Below are 17,656 nucleotides of genomic sequence, written 5' to 3'. Positions count from 1 at the left end.
ATGTCCTGAAGCATTAATGTTTAAAATGTCATTTATTTATTTCATTAAAAATAATGATTATGTAAAGGAAAATGTTGTATAAAGTGGTAGTACAGATAAAATGCAGATCCCAGCAATAATCTATTCAAGCCTCAAGTATAACCCCAATCATTTTCAATTTGATCATGAAGGTTTATCCAAGCATCTCCGAACCACTGATTTTTCTCATCACTTGATGTTAGCTCCACATCAAGGAACATGCAAATATTTGCACATACCATCTTTGAGAAGCATCCATCAATTATAAGGAAATACTGAATTTCATAGATTGCTCTGAAATTCCCGAAGGGTTGGGAGGAATTGTAAATACAAGTTAAAGTAGAGATACACAAATCAACCAATTACAACTCTGTGGCTTAAAGACTTTTATCGCCTCAGCATTTATAAATATAATTAGATACAGTTTCCTGGTTCCTACAGCTCAAGTAATTTGATAGAAAAGCTAATTATTTTCCACAGTGCTCCTTTATACAGGTATTTGGAGGCGACATCGAATCAGTCTTGCATAAGGTTAACTTTCTGCTGTTGCTTGCTGATAAACTTGGTTCTGGAGAAAAACTGGAATTGTACCGTTGAACTGGACTGGACTGCAACTGAACAAAAATATTCAGACTGGGTTCTAATACAGTGAATTACCTACCCAATTTTGTAAATTGCACCTTGGGAAGGTGGGGTATGCAAAGAAGAGTGGCTGGATTCCACCAGCAAAAGAAAAAAAAGTAAAAACAAAAGGCTTAAATGTATCTTGTAATAATTATTAGTAAACATAAAAAGATTAACAACTGGAAGCAGTACTGGGGAAAACGCACAAGATGCAGATACTCTAAAATATTCATTAGATTAATGCTCAAGGTTCAGAATAAGTAGCCAACAACTTAGGCGCCTCATTATTAAATTATTTGCCAGCAAAAGAGAATTATACACAGGTTTTGGCTACAATAAAAGGACTGATGTCAAAGGTTCTTTTAAAAACGTGCCAGTTCCTGCATGTTGTTCCATGCCTGACTAGGAACCCAAAGTAGATCAGAAATTGCACAAAGAATGCTAGAACAGAAGTTAAAATGTGAACATTATGATTTCAGTTACTTAACACCAACTGAGCAGGCAGCAGTGGACACATTGTGGAAAGATATCAGATGTTGGACATAGGACAGGGTTAATTCCTTGTGCAATTTATTAAAGAATCATCATGGATAGAGAGACTTTTATAGTTAAATTTGGGGAAATGAAGCAAGTACAGTGAAACATGTGGTAAAAGAGGGGGAAGTGTGGCTTTGTTAGTCAACGACAGTATAACGGTGGCTGAAAGAACTTTTGATGAGGACTTGCCCACTGAGGTGATAATGGGAACTGCAGATGCTGTAGAATCCAAGATAACAAAGTGTGGAGTTGGATGAACACAGCAGCCCAAGCAGCATCTCAGGAGCACAAAAGCTGACATTTCGGGCCTGGACCCAAGGGTCCAGGCCCGAAACGTCAGCTTTTGTGCTCCTGAGATGCTGCTTGGCCTGCTGTGTTCATCTAGCTCCACACTTTGTTATCTTGTCTACTGAGGTGGTATGGGCTGAGGTCAGAAACAGGAGAGGAGAGGTAACACTGTTGGGAGTTTTTTTATAGGCCCCTGCAAAGTTCCAGGAATGTGGAGGGGAGGATCGGCAAAGCTATTCTGGGCAGGAGTGAAAAAAACAGGGTGGTCATTATGGGAGACTTTAACTTTCCTAACATTGACTGGAAATGCTATAACTCCAGTACCTTGGATGGATCAGTTTTTGTCCAATGTGTGCAGGAGGGTTTCCTGACTCACTATGTCAAAGGGCCAACAAGTGGGGAGGCCACATTGGATCTGGTACTTGGTAATGAACCACGCCAGGTTTTGATTTAGTGGTAGGTGAGCACTTTGGAGGGAGTGACCATAATTCGGTTATGTTTACTTTAGCAATGGAAAGGGATAGGAACATGCCACAGGGCAAGAGTTAAAGATGGGGGAAGGGCAATTATAATGCGATTAGGTAAGACTTAGGAGGCATAGAATGGGTTAGCAAAATGCAGGGGATGGGGACAATCGAAATGTGGAGCTGGTTTAAGGAACAGATATTGCGTGTCTTTGATAGGTATGTCCCTGTCAGGCAGGGAGGAAGTGATAAGGTAAGGGAACCGTGGTTTACTAAAGAAATTAAATCTCTTGTTAAGCGGAAGAGGGAGGCTTATGTGACGATGAGACGAGATGGTTCAGATGAGGCGATGGAGAGTTACAGATTAGCTAGGAAGGATTTAAAGAGAGAGAGTTAAGAAGAGCAAGGAGGGTTCATGAGCAGATATTGGCAGGTAGAATAAAGGAGAACCCTAAAGTTTTCTATAGGTATGTGAGGAATAAGAGGATGACTAGGGTAGGAATAGGGCCAGTCAAAGACAGAAGTGGGAAGTTGTGTGTGGACCCTGTGGAGATTGGAGAGGTGCTAAATGATTATTTCTCGTCTTTTTTCACTGAGGAACAGAAGAACATTGTAGAGGAGATGACTGAGTTACGGGCTGCTAGAATTGAAAGGATTAACGTTAGTAAGGAGGAGGTGTTATCAATTCTAGAAGGTGTTAAGGTAGATAAATTCCCTGGGCCAGATGGGTTTTTTCCAAGGATTGCCTGGGAAGCTAGGGAGGAGGTGGCGGAGCCTTTGACCTTGATCTTTGAGTCCTCATTGTCTACAGGTTTAGTACCAGAGGACTGGAGGATTGTAAATGCTGTGTCTTTGATCAAGAAGGGCAGTAGGGATAGCCCAGGTAATTATAGACCTGTGAGCCTTACGTCTGTTGTAGGAAAAATTTTGGAAAGGATTATAAGAGATAGGATTTATAATCACCTAGCAAGCAACAATTTGATTGGAGATGGTCAACATGGATTCGTCAAGGGCAGGTTGTGTCTCACAAATCTCATTGACGTTTTTGAGGTGGCCAAGCATGTGGATGAGGGTAGGGCAGTTGACGTGGTGTACATGGACTTCAGTAAAGCTTTTGATAAGGTTCCACATGGTAGGCTATTGCAGAAAATACAGAGGCACGGGATTGAGGGAGATTTAGCAGTTTGGATTAGAAACCGGCTTTCTGTAAGAAGGCAACGAGTGGTGGTTGATAGAAACTATTCAGCCTGGAGTCCGGTTACTAGTGGTGTGCCTCAAGGATCTGTTTTCGGACCACTGCTGTTTGTCATTTTTATAAATGACTTGGACGCAGGCATTGGTGGATGGGTTAGTAAGTTTGCAGATGACACTCAAGTCGGAGGAGTGGTGGACAGTGTGGAAGAATGTTGCAGATTGCAGGGAGACTTGGATAAACTGCAGAATTGGGCTGAAAGGTGGCAAATGGAATTTAATATGGATAAATGTGAGTGATTCACTTTGGGAGGAATAATAGGAAGGCAGAATACCGGGTCAATGGAAAGATTCTTGGTAGTGTAGATGTGCACAGGGATCTTGGTGTCCATGTACACAGATCCCTGAAAGTTGCCACCCAGGTTGATAGTGCTGTTAAGAAGGCTTACGGAGTTTTAGGTTTTATTGGTAGAGGGATTCAGTTCTGGAGCCGTGATGTCATGCTGCAACTGTACAAAACGCTAGTGCGGCCTCATTTGGAATATTGCGTGCAGTTCTGGTCGCCCTATTACAGGAAGGATGTGGAAGCATTGGAAAAGGTGCAGAGGAGATTTACCAGGATGTTGCCTGGTCTGGACCACAGGCCCGATGAAGAAAGGCTGAGGGACTTGGTCTGTTCTCACTGGAGAGAAGGAGGCTAAGAGGGGATTTAATAGAGACACGCAAGATGATCAGAGGATTAAACAGGGTGGACAGTGAGAGTCTTTTTCCAAGGATGATGACTTCAGCTTGTACAAGGGGGCATAGCTACAAATTGAGGGGTGATAGATTTAAGACAGATGTCAGAGGCAGGTTCTTTACTCAGAGAGTGGTAAGGGCGTGGAACGCCCTGCCTGCCAATGTAGTTAACTCAGCCACATTAGGGGGGCATTTAAACAGTCCTTGGATAAGCATATGGATAATGATGGGATAGTGCACGGGGAGGGGCTTAGATTAGTTCACAGGTCAGTGCAACATCAAGGGCCGAAGGGCCTGTTCTGTGCTGTATTGTTCTATGTTCACACACAATTTAGGATAACAAGATGTAGAGCTGGATGAACACAGCAGGCCAAGCAGCATTGGTGGAGCAGGAAAGCTGACATTTTGGCTCTAGACCCTTCTTCAGTAATGGGGGAGGGGAAGGGGATTCTGAAATAAATAGGGAGAGAGGGGGAGGCGGATAGAAGATGGATAAAGAAGAAGATAGGTGGACAGGAGACAGACAGGTCAAAGAGGTGGGTTTGGAGCCAGTAAAGGTGAATGTAGGTAGGGAGTTAGGGAGGGGATAGGGAGGATGGACAGGTCAACGAGGCAGGATGAGGCTAGTGGGTAGGAGATGGGAGTGGGGCTTGAGGTGGGAGGAACGGTTAGGGAGGCGGGGACGAGCTGGGGTGGTTTTGGGATGTGGTCGGTGAGGGGAGATTTTGAAGCTTGTGAAGTCCACATTGATACCCCTGGGCTGCAGGGTTCCCAAGAAAAATATGAGATGCTGTTCCTGCCGCCTTCGGGCGGCATCATTGTGGCACTGCAGAAGGCCCAGGACGGACATGTTGTCCAAGGAGTCACAGAGGGAGTTGAAATGGTTTGCAACTGGGAGGTGCAGTTGTTTAGTGCAAACTGAGTCTCGGTGTTCCTCAAAGCGGTCCCCAAGCGTCTGCTTGGTTTCCCCGATGTAGGGGAGGCCACATACTCAGCCACATTAGGGTCATTTAAACAGTCCTTGGATAAGCATATGAATAATGATGGGATAGTGCACAGGGAGGGGCTCAGATTAGTTCACAGGTCAGCGCAACATCGAGGGCCGAAGAAACAGCAGATGCAGTATACCACATTAGCAGATGTGCACGTGAACATCTGTTTGATGCGGAAGGTCTTCTTAAGGCCTGGGATGGGCGTGGAGGGGGAGGTGTAGGGGCAGGTGTAGCACTTCCTGCGGTTGCAGGGAAAAGTGCTGGGGGTGGTGAGGTTGGTGGAGAGTGTGCAGTGGACAAGGTGTCACGGAGAGAGTGGTGCCTCTGGTAAAGGTGGGGAGGGAAAAATTTTTTCGGTAGTGGGGTCGGATTGCAGATGGCGGAAGTGTCAGAGGATGATGTCTTGGATCCGGACATTGGTGAGGTGGTATGTGAGAATGAGGGGGATTCTGTTTTAATTGTTATTCTGGATAGGAGGTGTGAGGGATGAATTGCGAGAGACATGGTTGAGGGCGTTTTCAACCACTATGGAGGGCAAGTTGCGGTCCCTGAAAAACAAGGACATCTGGGATGTCCGGAAGTGGAATGTCTCATCTCGGGAGCAGATGCAGCGGAGGCGAAGGAATTGGGAATCGGGGAAGGCCTTTCTGCAGGAAGGTGGATGAGAGGAGGTGCATTTAGAATCAATTTAGGATAAGTTTTGATGAGGATCAGGATCCTCACTGAGACTATTTATCCTTAAGGATAATAAACATTAAAAGTGCAAACTAGTTAAAACAAAAACTACTGGGATAAAGAAACATCCAGAAATATAATGTATTAAAATCACATTTCCTTTTTCTTTGGCTACCTCCTTCAAGTCACTGACTGGCCCTTGATAAGTTTATAATACTTCACATTCCTGAGAAGAACCTTATTTCCATCCACAATTGGAACAATTAGTACTACGAGGGTCAAACCACCAATAATGTTTAATGAAGAATATCAATAATCAGTTTGTTCATGAAAATACTACAATCTCCAATGAGCTAATTTGAGACCAAATCTCTTTTCCACAAATAAACTTCAAAGTTTCATGGAACTTACATTATAGGACAGAGCATGGATTAATGAAAAGAAAATCATAATTGACATATCTACAGGAATTTTTCAAGGATGTAGCAAGTAGAGTTGATAAAGGGAGCAATTGGATAGAGTTTCTTAGACTTTCAGAAGGCTTTCAATAAGATCCCACACAAGACAAAAGCATTTAAAATTAAAGCACATGGGATTAGGGTCGTGTACTGACATGGATAGAGAACTGGTAGGCATACAGGAAACAAAGGGTAAGATTAAAATGGACATTTTCCAAGTGGTGAGCAGTGACTAGTAGGACACTCAAACAATCAGTGCTTGCTCTCCAGCTATTCACTATATATATATATTAATGATTTAGATCAGGGAACTTAATGTCTGCACCTGACACAACGCTGGGTGGGAGGGTAAGCTGTGAGAAGGACATAGAGTTGCTTTGGTGTGAATTGGAGAAGTTGAGTGAGTGGTCAAATGTTTGGCAGAAGATGTATATGTGGGTAACTATGAGGTTATCCACTTTGGTAGCAAAAACAAAGCAAGAAGGAGATGCAATAAGACCTAGGTGTTCTTGTATACCCAGCTGCTGAAAGTAAACATGGAGATGCAGCAGGTGGTGAGGAAGGAAAATGGTTTGTTGGTCTTCATATTGAAATGATTTGAGTGCAGGAGGAGGAATATCTTTCTGCAATTGTATAGAACCTCGGTGAGATCTCATCTGTGTACAATTTTGCTCTGCTTATCTGTGGAACGATGTTCTGGCTTTGGAGAGAGTGCACAAAGATTTGCCAGGCTGTTTCAGGCGATGGAAGGACTGACTGATTGGTTAGGACTATATTCACTGGAGTTTAGAAGAATGAGGGACATCTCAGGTATATTGATCAGACATGGGTAAAGACGGGAATGTCATTCCAGATAACTGGGGAAATCCAGAACCAGGGGTCACAGCCTCAAGATATGGGGTAGGCCATGTAGAACTGAGATGAGGAGAAATATCTTCATTCAGAGAGTGGTAGGCCAGTGGAAATCTTTGTCGCAGAAAGCAGTTCAGGTCAAAAACTTGAATATTTTCACTAAGTTGCATCCAGTTCTGAGGCTAAAGGGATCCAAGGATATGGGGAGAAATAGGGAGCAGGGTACTGAGTACTGATTGTATTCATTGGCAGAGACAGCTCAAAGGCCTGCCCTTGCTCCTATTGTCTATGTTTCTATATTTCTAAGCTACCTTCTGTTGTGGGGAGAGAACAAAAGGTAGGGAGAAATTGTTCAATGAGTCCAGGCTAGAGCCTTGAAGCAAACTCAGCAAAAAAACCATATCATATATGGAAGAGAAAACTGAATATGAAACTGGTTCTACGTTTCTATTTATTTGTGGGACTTGGGCATTGCTGGCTGGCCAGCATTTCTTGCCCGTCCCGAGTGCTGAGCTGTCTTCTTGGACCACTGCAGTCCACCTGCTGTGGGTTGACCCACAATGTCATCAGGGAGGAAATTCCAGGTTTTTGACCCAGCTTCAGTGAAGGAACAGTGATATATATCCAAGTCAGGACGGTGAGTGGCTTGGAGGGATCTTGGGTGATCCCATATATCTGCTTCCCTTGTCCTTCTAGATGGAAGTGGTTGTACGTTTGGAGGTGCTGTCTGAGAATCTCTGGTGAATTTCTGCAGTGCATCTTGTAGATAGTACCCACTGCTACTGAGCATCGGTGATGGAGATTGTGAATGCTTGTGGACGTAGTACCAATCAAGGGAGCTGCTTTGTCCTGGATGGTTTTTGAGTGTTGTTGGGGCTGCACTCATCCAGGCAAGTGGGGAGAAATCCAGCATACTTCAGATGTGTGACTTGTCAATAGTGGACAGGCTTTGAGAAGACGAGAGTTACTTGCCACAGTGTTCCTAGCTTCTGACCTGCTCTTATAGCCACTGTGTTTACGTGGTGAGTCAAGTTGACTTTCTGGGTAATGATGACCCCCCCCAGGATGTTGATAGTGGGGGATTCAGTGATGGTAACACCATTAAATATCAAGTGGTGCTGGTTAGATTGTCTCTTATTGATGGTGGTCGTAGCCTGGCATTTGTGTGGCGCGAATGTCACTTATCACTTGTCAGCCCGAGCCTTTATATTGTTCGGATCTTGTTGTATTTGAACACAGATTGCCTCAGTATCTGAGGAGTCATGAATGGTGCTGACCACTGTTCAATCATTGGCGACCGTCCCCACTTCTGACCTTATGATGGTGGGAAAGTCATTAATGAAGCAGCTGAAGATTGTTGGGGGCCTCGGACATGACCATGAGGAACTCCTGCAGACATATCCTGGAGCTGAGACGACTGACCTCCAACAACCACGACCATCTTCCTATGTGTCAGGTATGACTCCAACCACCGGATTGCCCCCAGATTCCCATTGATGCCAGTTTTGCTGGAGCTCCTTGATGCCACACTCGGCTGAATGCAACCATGATGTCAAGGGCTGTCACTCTCACCTCACCTGTGGAATTCAGCTCTTTTGTCCATGTTTGAATAATAAGGTCAGGGGTTGGGTGGCCCTGGCAGAACCCAAACTGGGCGTCACTGAGCAGGTTGTTGCTGAGCGGGTGCTGCTTGACAATGTTGTTGATGACGTCTTCCATCACTTTACTGATGATCAAGAGGATGCTGATGGGGTGGTAACTGGTCGGGTTGGATTTGTCCTGCTTTTTGTGTACAGGACATACTTGGGCAATTTTCCACATTGCTGGGTAGATAACAGTGTTGTAACAGTACTGGAACAGGTTGGCTAGGGGAGTGGCAAGTTCTTTAGCACAAGTCTTCAGTACTATTGCCAGAATGTTGTCGGGGCCCATAGCCTTTGCAGTATCCAGTGTCTCCAACCATTTCTTGATATCACATGGAGTGAATGGAATTGGCTGAAGACTGGTGTCTGTGATGCAGGAGACCACAGGAGGCCAAAATGGATCATCTACTGGACACTTCTGGCTGAAGATTGATGCAAATGCACTGATTTTGCACTGATATGCTGGGCTTTTCCATCATTGAAGATGAGAATATTTGAGGAGCCTCCTCCTCCAGTAAGTTGTTTAATTGTCCACAACCATTCACGACTGGATGAGGCAAGACTGCAGAGTTTCGATCTGATCTGTTAGTTGTGGTATCACTTAGCACTGTCTATCACTTGCTGCTTTCACTGTTTGGCGTGCAAGTAGTCCTGTTTGGTGACTTCACCAGATTGACACCACATCTTCAGGTATGCCTGATGCTACTCCTGGCAGGCCCTCTAGTTCTCTCCATTGAACCAGGATCCCCAGAACGTTAGCTGGGTTTTTGGATTAATAGTCTAGCAATAATACCACTAAGCCATCCTCTACCCCTTGTGAATAGCTTCTGTAGCAAACCATTTGAAACCTGGCAATTTACTATTAAAATAAAAATTGAGACTTTGAGGCACATGTGGTAAGTGTTTTCTGCCAGAATGAAAAACAAACAAAGGCTCATCAGACAGTGTACACCCTTATACCATGATGGAAGGTGTTATATTCATATGGTGAGAACACTGAAATAATTTGAAGTGAGAGGACTTATCTTGCATTGTCCATGTCATTTTTAGATTATCACATTTAGTTCTGTAGGATGCCATCAATGCCAAGAATAAAGAAAAAACTTATACAGTTAAGGTTCTGCCTAAAATGTTGCCTATACAGTGTCAGCAATTGCTTCCATGGATTTCTCTTGCAGCAGTGGATGTTACAAATGTTTACTGCATTTTGCCCTTTGCCAAGTAGTTGGTTTCTTCATGAATTTTCAGAAAGAATAGTCTGTTCCTTGTGCCCATTTGGTTGTCATACAGATATTTTTGTTTTTAATTTTGCACTTCAAAAGCATATTATTAAATAAAAAACCAAAAATATGACAATGTCACACTCGGCATCATAAATCATGAATTCAAAACCAAAGAAAGATCCATCGTTATGCAAAATGTTGAAGAGAAGCTCTGTCTGAGGAATTGGAAGGAATCGATTTATAGTGTGCATTGTTTCCTTTGGTTGTCCAAGGTTATGTGATTAAAATACCCAAGATTCATTGCTGACAGTTTCGTCCATACAATAAGGTCATACAGACATCTGATGTTGACGACTTGGTTTTTCCTGCTTGATTTGAAAATTTTCCCAGCACGTTAGATCCTCTGGTGCCATAGCAATAGCTGATGAGATTAGATCCTTAAAGGACAAAAGTGTGAACTTCGGTGGTTCTTGATTAGTATTCTCTTGTACCTACAAAAAAGTTTACATTAAGAATAGGTACAGTTATGTGAAAGAAAGATCATGTAATACTTGGAAATCACATAATAGATTATTTACACTTGTTTACAAATAAAACCCTTTAATTCTTGGAGTACAAGGTAATGTATGCAGCATTATGGGAGATGGTGGCATTGTGGTAATATTAGAAAATTTATAATCCAAATACCTAGGTTTAGCATTCGGAGGACATGGATTCAAATCACACCATACAGCTGATAGACTTTTAAATTTAATTATTAAATCTGGAATGAAAGCTAGCCCCTTAATGGAAACAATATACAGAAAGATTAGAATACACAAAAATTATATGCAGCAGTGGTAAGCCATTTTGACCTTTGAGCCTGCACTACCATTCAACAAGATTGTGGCTCATCTTTGACATCAACTTCACTTGCTCACAATTCTCTTTGTGTCCAAAAGTCAATCTCAGTCATTGATATACCACCCACAGTGTTTGGGAGTAGAAAATTTCTGAGTTTCACAACCCTGTATATGAAGAAATATTTCATCTCACTCCTGATAACTCATAGTGTGACTGCAGCTCCAAGTTACTGAATCTACAGTCAGAAGAATCATCATTCCAGCATTTACTCTGTTGAGCCCCTTAAGAATTCTGTATGTTTCAGTGAAATAACCTCTCATTCTTATACAAACCATTTTAGCTGCATTTCTAATTAACAGTTGGCAAGCTGATTAGTTTTTTAGTTGGAGAACCTGAAGTAAATGTGCATTGCAAATTTCTCAAGTTGTACAAACAAAACAGCATATATTGTGAAATGTTTGGACTGAAGCATATGCATTGGAAACTCAGAAACCTTTGAATTAAGTTCACTGGCATCTTTGATAGGCTGTATTGAATTGATTTGGGAAGGAACAAAAAAGGACCTACAGCGAATATCAGTTTCATGGTGAAACAACATTTGAATTCTACAAAGTCGAAACATTTTTTTCCTAAGATGACATGGTGGTTGCAAGTGGTCTCAGGTCTGATAGCTCTTCCAAACGTAATAATGGTAGGAACGCCAGCAAATTATAAGTGGATATCCAAGAACACTGTTGCATGTCCCAAGTTTGCTTTTACTGGAAGTCAATATCTTCTTGTTAAACAGTTATTATGACGTACAGTAATTGTAAGATTACATTGCACTTTCACGTTCACGCCAAAGTGTTACTAAATGGTGTTGCAAATTCAGGTAACTTTGACAGTGACCATCTGTGAATTATTTTTAATATTAACCATGCAATGCAGCAAATAATTCCTACATCACTCAGCAAGACCGCGACAGATTATGGTGAAGGTAAACTATTATTCAAAGCATGGATTGATAACCTCAAGTATGATTTTAAATTGAGTGCCATTGAACTTCAAGCAATGGAATTTATTATAAACAAGTGTCAGCTTGGCTGAGTTAGAAGCAGTCTTCCTTTCAACGCTTTCGCATGTAATCTAGGTTGCCACCTCAATGCATGACTGTCCCCATGAAAATTGAAAGTCCCATTGACATTTTCAAAGAAGATCATGGAGCTCACAGAGTGTCCATTCTTCTCTCATCTAATAGGGCTATTAATCTCATTGCCACGTGTAAGACTTTGCATCAAACAAAGCACACATCCCATCAAGCAAGTTGTTTAATTCAGTTTATGTGAAGCACTTTGGAATGTATGAAATAGATGGTAAAATGCTGTATGAATGCAAGTTATTTAACAATGATTCTACAAATTCAATTAATTAAGTTTAAAAATTAGACATACTGTTCATTAACAATTTAGAGAAGGGATATGTGGGGGAGAGACTGAAAAATATGGTTGAGACTATAATCAGATCAGCTATGATCCTATTGAATGGCAAAGCAGGCTCAAGGGGCTAAATGTCCTACTATTTACTTCATTCATTAATGTGTCTTTTGGTAAGTCAATGCCTGGATAAGTTATATTATGGTATTGTTTCATTGTCATGGTCTTCAAGGCACTTTAATTTCAAATGTAAGAACTGGTAATATTACATCGTCAACTGGATTACCAGTTAGATTGATGGAAAAGGTAATGTTTTCAAATTTGCAGAAGTATATTTTGCAATGCATCTTTTGGATAGTTCTTTGTATTACTTATAAATTTTATAGCACCAATTGGCCAATCATGACTTTTCTGGCCCTTTGAAATGGCTATGTATTTCATCCCACTTCCCTGCCTTTTCTCATATATTGATCAATTTTCTTTTTTAAAATATCTGGTCTTGTTTCCGTTAATCTGGTGAAAACATTCCAAATCCAACAATTCTCCTTTGGATACAGGAGAGAAGTGAACCTCTCTTCATTTTTTTTAAGTATCTTGCTTCTGCACTTGACTCTTCACTGCAAAAATAGCTTATCCCCATTTACCCAATCAAATTGCTCCTTTTGAAAGCCTTCCAATCCACCCCACCCCAACTCCAAAAAAAGCATAGCAAAACACTCAGTTGAAGGGCAATCTGAAAACAGACATATTCACTGGCCTGGGCAGTGATACCCAAATCCCTTGCAATACTTTTTTCCTTTTTAGTACTTTTTAATAGAAAAAATACCAGCCACCAAATCTGCTGGAATGAAAAGACTGTATCCTAAATACTATGCAAAAGTCAGTAGTTTTAATTACCTGTGCAGGATATTTGCCAAACATGTCTGGTTTGCCAAGTGCAACAGCAACATGATGATTATCATCCAGAATAGTTTCCTAGTAAACAAAATAAAGGTCAAATCACTTTAGTTTGGTACATATGAAAATGAAAGACATTGAATTAAAAGTGAAATAAAACAAACTTTAACATTAAGAATAATGATTTGACAGTTTAGTTGGAAACAACACACACAAAGTTTTGCTGTGTGCAAACGGAATATCTTGCATGCAAATTTAAGTTTTTATTTGTGTGTCTTATTGGAGTGTCCTGTTTGATTTTGTGTATCTGTAAGCAAGTGTCCAGTGTTTGAGTCACTGAATAATGTGTGATAAAATGGATATTGAAGTGTTTTACAAAAGCCTTTGGCGTCCTTTTGTTCGAAAGAGATGGGGATTCTCTAGGGGCTAGTGAGCAATGGTACTGAAGGCAGTTTGACTTTATTTGTAAGCTTTGCCATTTTGATTGTTCTGTAAACGAACGCTGAAGAACTCCCTTTTGTCTCTCCTATGGTGTGAAAATTGTCCCTTTTTGGATTTAATGCTTTTTTAAAAAGCCTGTTTTTGTGGAAATTCACCTTTTCCTTGAGTTACATTTATGGTTGGTTGAAAAGGTACCCTGAAGGAAGAAGGCCTGACGACCATGGATTAAGTCAACATTTTAAAAAAAAAATGTAGATTTAACTTGAAATGTTACACAAGTGTGTGTGTAAAAGTGATTTTGTGTGAATGAAGTTTATTTTAAATTTATTTGCTTTTTGTAATTATGCTCACGTATTAGCATATTTTATTATATTAAATTTGATGCGAATTTCGCATGGGTGTTCCAGCTTAAGTGGGAAGTAATTAGAAAAAAACTGTTGTAAATTCAAAAATTTGAGTAGAAATTTCAGATTACAATTGAAACTCCAGTGTTTTTTTTGAATATATGGAAATTTAAACCTGAATCTGATTTTGCAGCTGTGGGCTAGCTTTGTTTTGAGAAGATTTGTAGCTCAGGTTGAGGTTTTGGATGTGAGTTTGCTCACTGAGCTGGAAGGTTCGTTTTCAGACGTTTCATCACCATTCTAGGTAACATCATCATTGAGCCTCCGGTGAAGCGCTGGTGTTATGTCCCGCTTTCTACTTATGTGCTTTGTGTTTGGATGCTGTTAATTAAAGACACCCAGGCTGTTTTTAAACTTATTTCAGAGATAGTAGGAACTGCAGATGCTGGAGAATCTGAGATAACAAGGTGTAGAGTTGGATGAACACAGCAGGCCAAGCAGCATCAGAGGACCAGGAAGGCTGACATTTCGGGCCCAGGTCCTTCTTCAGAAATAGGGGAGGGGAAGGGGGTTCTGAAATAAGTAGGGAGAGAGGGGAAGGCGGATAGAAGATGAATAAAGGAGAAGATAGGTGGAGAGGAGACAGACAGGCCAAAGGGGCGGGGATGGAGCCAGTAAAGGTGGGTGTAGGTGGGGAGTCAGGGAAGGGATAGGTCAGTCCAGCGAGTATGGACAGGTCAAGGGGGTGGGATGAGGTGAGTAGGTGGGAGGAGGGAATAGGTGGAAGCAAGGACTAGTTAGGGAGATGGGGACAAGCTGGGCTGGTTTTGGGATGCGGTAGGGGAAGGGGAGATTTTGAAGCTTGTGAAGTCCACATTGATACCATTGGGCTGCAGGGCTCCCAAGCGGAATATGAGTTGCTGTTCGTGCAACCTTTGGGTGGCATCATTGTGGCACTGCAGGAGGCCTAGGGTAGACATGTCCTCTAAAGAATGAGAGATGGAGTTGGAATGGTTCACGACTAGGAGGTGCAGTTGTTTAGTGCAAACCGAGTGTAGGTGTTCTGCAAAGCGGTCCCCAAGCCTCTGCTTGGTTTCCCTGATGTACAGGAGGCCACAATGGTAACAGTGGATGCAGTATACCACATTAGCAGATGTGCAGGTAAACCTCTGTTTAATGTAGAAAGTCTTCTTGGGGCCTGGATGGGGGTGAGAGGGGCAAGTGTAGGGGCAGGTATCGCACTTCCTGTGGTTGCAGGGAAAAGTGCCGGGTGTGGTGCGGCTGGAGGGGAGTGTGGAGTGGACAAGGGAGTCTCGGAGAGAATTGTGCCTCCAGAAAACAGATAAGGGTGGGGAGGGAAAAATGTCTTTGGTATTGGGGTCGGATTACAGAAACAGATTGCAGTGTCGGAGGATGATGCATTGGATCTGAAGATTGTGGGGTGGTACATGAGAACGAGAGGGATTCTGTTTTGGTTCTCATTGTGGGAAGGAGGTGTGAGGGATGAGTTGCGAGAAATGCAGGAGACACGGTTGAGGGTGTTCTCGACCACTGGGGGGCGGGGGTTAAGAGTTGTGGTCCTTGAAAAGGGAGGACATCTGAGATGCTCAGGAGTGGAATGCCTCATCTCAGGAGCAGATGCAGCACAGTCGAAGGAATTGGGAATAGGGGATGGCATTTTTGCAGGAAGGCGGGTGGGAGGAGGTGTATTCTCAGTAGCTGTGGGAGTCAGTGGGCTTGAAATGGATATTGGTTTCCAGGTGGTTACCAGAGATGGAAATGGAGAGGTCCGGAAGGAGAGAAAGGTATCAGAGATGGTCCAGGTGAACTTGAGGTTGGGGTGGAAGGTGCTGGTGAAGTGGATGAACTGTTCGAGCACCTTGTGGGAGCCCGGGGTGGTGCCGAAACAGTCATCAATGTAACGGAAGAAGAGGTGGGGTTTAGGGCCAGTACGGAAGAGGGATTGTTCCACCTAACCTACGAAGAGGTAGGCATGGCTTGGGCCCATGCAGGTACCCATGACCAACCCCTTAGTCTGTAGGAAGTGGGAGGAATTGAAAGAGAAGTTGTTGAGGATGCGCATGAGTTCGGCTAAGCGGATGAGGGTGTCAGTGCAGGGGAACTGGTTGGACCTGCAGGACAGCAAGAAGCGGAGGGCCTTTAGACCATCTGCATGGGGAATGCAGGTGTATAGGGATTGGACGTCCATGGTAAGGATGAGGTGTTTGGGACCAGGGAATTGGAAGTCTTGCTGGAGGGCGTGGGTGGTGTCACGAACATAGGTAAGAGGTTCCTGGACCAAGGTGGAGAAAATAGAGTCCAGGTATGCGGAGATAAGTTTGGTGGGCAGGAGCAAGTGGAGACAATAGGTTGACCAGGGAAGTCAGGTTTGTGATTTTTAGGAAGGAGATAGAAACAGGTGGTGCAGCCTTGACCCACCCCCATAACCTATCCTTCCTCCCATCTATCCCTTCCTCCCACCTCAAGCCCCACCCCCATCGCCTACCACTAGCCTCATCCCGCTCCCTTGACCTGTCCGTCCTCCCTGGACTGACTTATCCCCTCCCTAACTCTCCACCTATACTGATCTTTATTGGCTCCATCCTCGCCACTTTGACCTGTCTGTCTCCTCTCCACCTATCTGCTCCTCTATCCATCTTCTATCCGCCTCCCCCTCTCTCCCTATTTATTTCAGAATCCCCTTCTCCTCCCTCATTTCTGAAGAAAGGTCTAGGCCCAAAATGTCAGCCTTCCTGCTTCTGTGATGCTGCTTGGCCTGCTGTATTCATCCCACTCTACACCTCGTTTTTAAACTTAGACTGCAAAGGGGGGGAGTAGTGTGATTGACAGCGGGGGGGGGGCGGGTGTGGAGAGAGGGATGATTAGATTTAAATGTTGGGAGAAGAGGACAATTTGAATATACAAATTTTTGAACAGTTGGAATTTGGAAAAAATTCCAAATTGTTTAAGAAGAGCAAAAGCATGTAGTTTCTTTGGCTCTGAGCTGGAAAACCTCACATTTTTATGACTAAGTTAATTAATTTTGTATTATCTGAATGGATTTATAGTACTATTTTTAAACACATGGCACTTACAATTAAAGGACAAAAATATCTCCTAACATCTTTAAGAGTCGAAGAATTTTATGACAGTACGTAAAGGTTCGGACTTAAAGCTTTGTCTTTTGAAAAAAGTTGATTAATTATCATTTGTTGTCTCAAGTGTTTGTAAATTAGATGCAGTTGTACTCCCCACAACCATAGATACCCTCCGTGATAAGTTGATTTGTAAAATAATCCACTAAGCCTTGAAATTCACAATTCAACTTGATGTAAATTACTCCTCTATTCACTCAAAAAGGAAATGTGAGTTCAAAACAGAAAGATGGAATTTTTAAGCGAAACGATAATAAAATTAAGTTCAGGTGGATATGGGTTTCTGAGTATCGAGGAAGGATCTTTCTATCTGGTCTTTGCAGAATCCAGCACCATTTCTTGATAACATGTAGTTGAATCAAATTTACTAAAGACTGGCATCTCTGATTCAAGCACCTCTGAAGGAGGCCAAGGATCATTCACAGGCCACACTTACAGATGAAGTTTGCTGTAAATGCTTCTTCTGCTCAAAGAAGAGGTCTACATTAGTTTACCAATGTTGCACTGACATGCCATGGAATGAGGCCTAAGAGAAAGGTTTAGAATGGTCACAATGCCAATTAATAAAAAGAAATCTAGTTACAAACCAGGAAATAGTTTCCAACCACACAACTAGATTGATTGGAGGAGAACCACAGCAACTTAAAAACCTCTAAAGGGAAGAAAGTGATGGCATAATTGTCAAGTCTGGAACGTTGCCAGTGATAAGATGTGTGGTCATGAAATGGAAATTCCTATCAATAACTTTGATTCGGAGTTTTACAATGTTATTTATCCTGTACAAGATATCATAGTTATAATTTTAGAATAATAAAGTTAAGAATAAAGAAAATGTAAACGGTATTGTTTATTTCGAGGCCC

The 17,656-nt window shown here is 42.4% G+C and overlaps 1 protein-coding gene across 2 annotated transcripts in view; it reads right to left on the bottom strand.

Moving 5' to 3' along the window:
• Positions 1-1,551: 1,551 nt before the first annotated feature.
• Positions 1,552-17,656, bottom strand: part of aasdhppt (aminoadipate-semialdehyde dehydrogenase-phosphopantetheinyl transferase) — a 65,055-nt gene continuing 48,950 nt past the window's right edge. For both annotated transcript variants that reach the window (XM_059646627.1, XM_059646628.1), the window contains 2 exons: positions 12,856-12,933; positions 1,552-10,194 (listed from right to left, as the gene is read on the bottom strand). In XM_059646627.1, the coding sequence (XP_059502610.1) occupies positions 10,033-10,194; positions 12,856-12,933 (240 nt within the window). In that variant the 3' untranslated portion in view covers positions 1,552-10,032. The remainder of the gene's footprint in view (positions 10,195-12,855; positions 12,934-17,656) is intronic.

Source organism: Stegostoma tigrinum, chromosome 6, assembly GCF_030684315.1.
Source record: "Stegostoma tigrinum isolate sSteTig4 chromosome 6, sSteTig4.hap1, whole genome shotgun sequence".
In the NCBI taxonomy this organism is placed as follows: domain Eukaryota; kingdom Metazoa; phylum Chordata; class Chondrichthyes; order Orectolobiformes; family Stegostomatidae; genus Stegostoma; species Stegostoma tigrinum.
The sequence above is the reverse complement of the archived record's forward strand: the minus strand, read 5'-3'. Positions and strand labels throughout refer to the sequence as shown.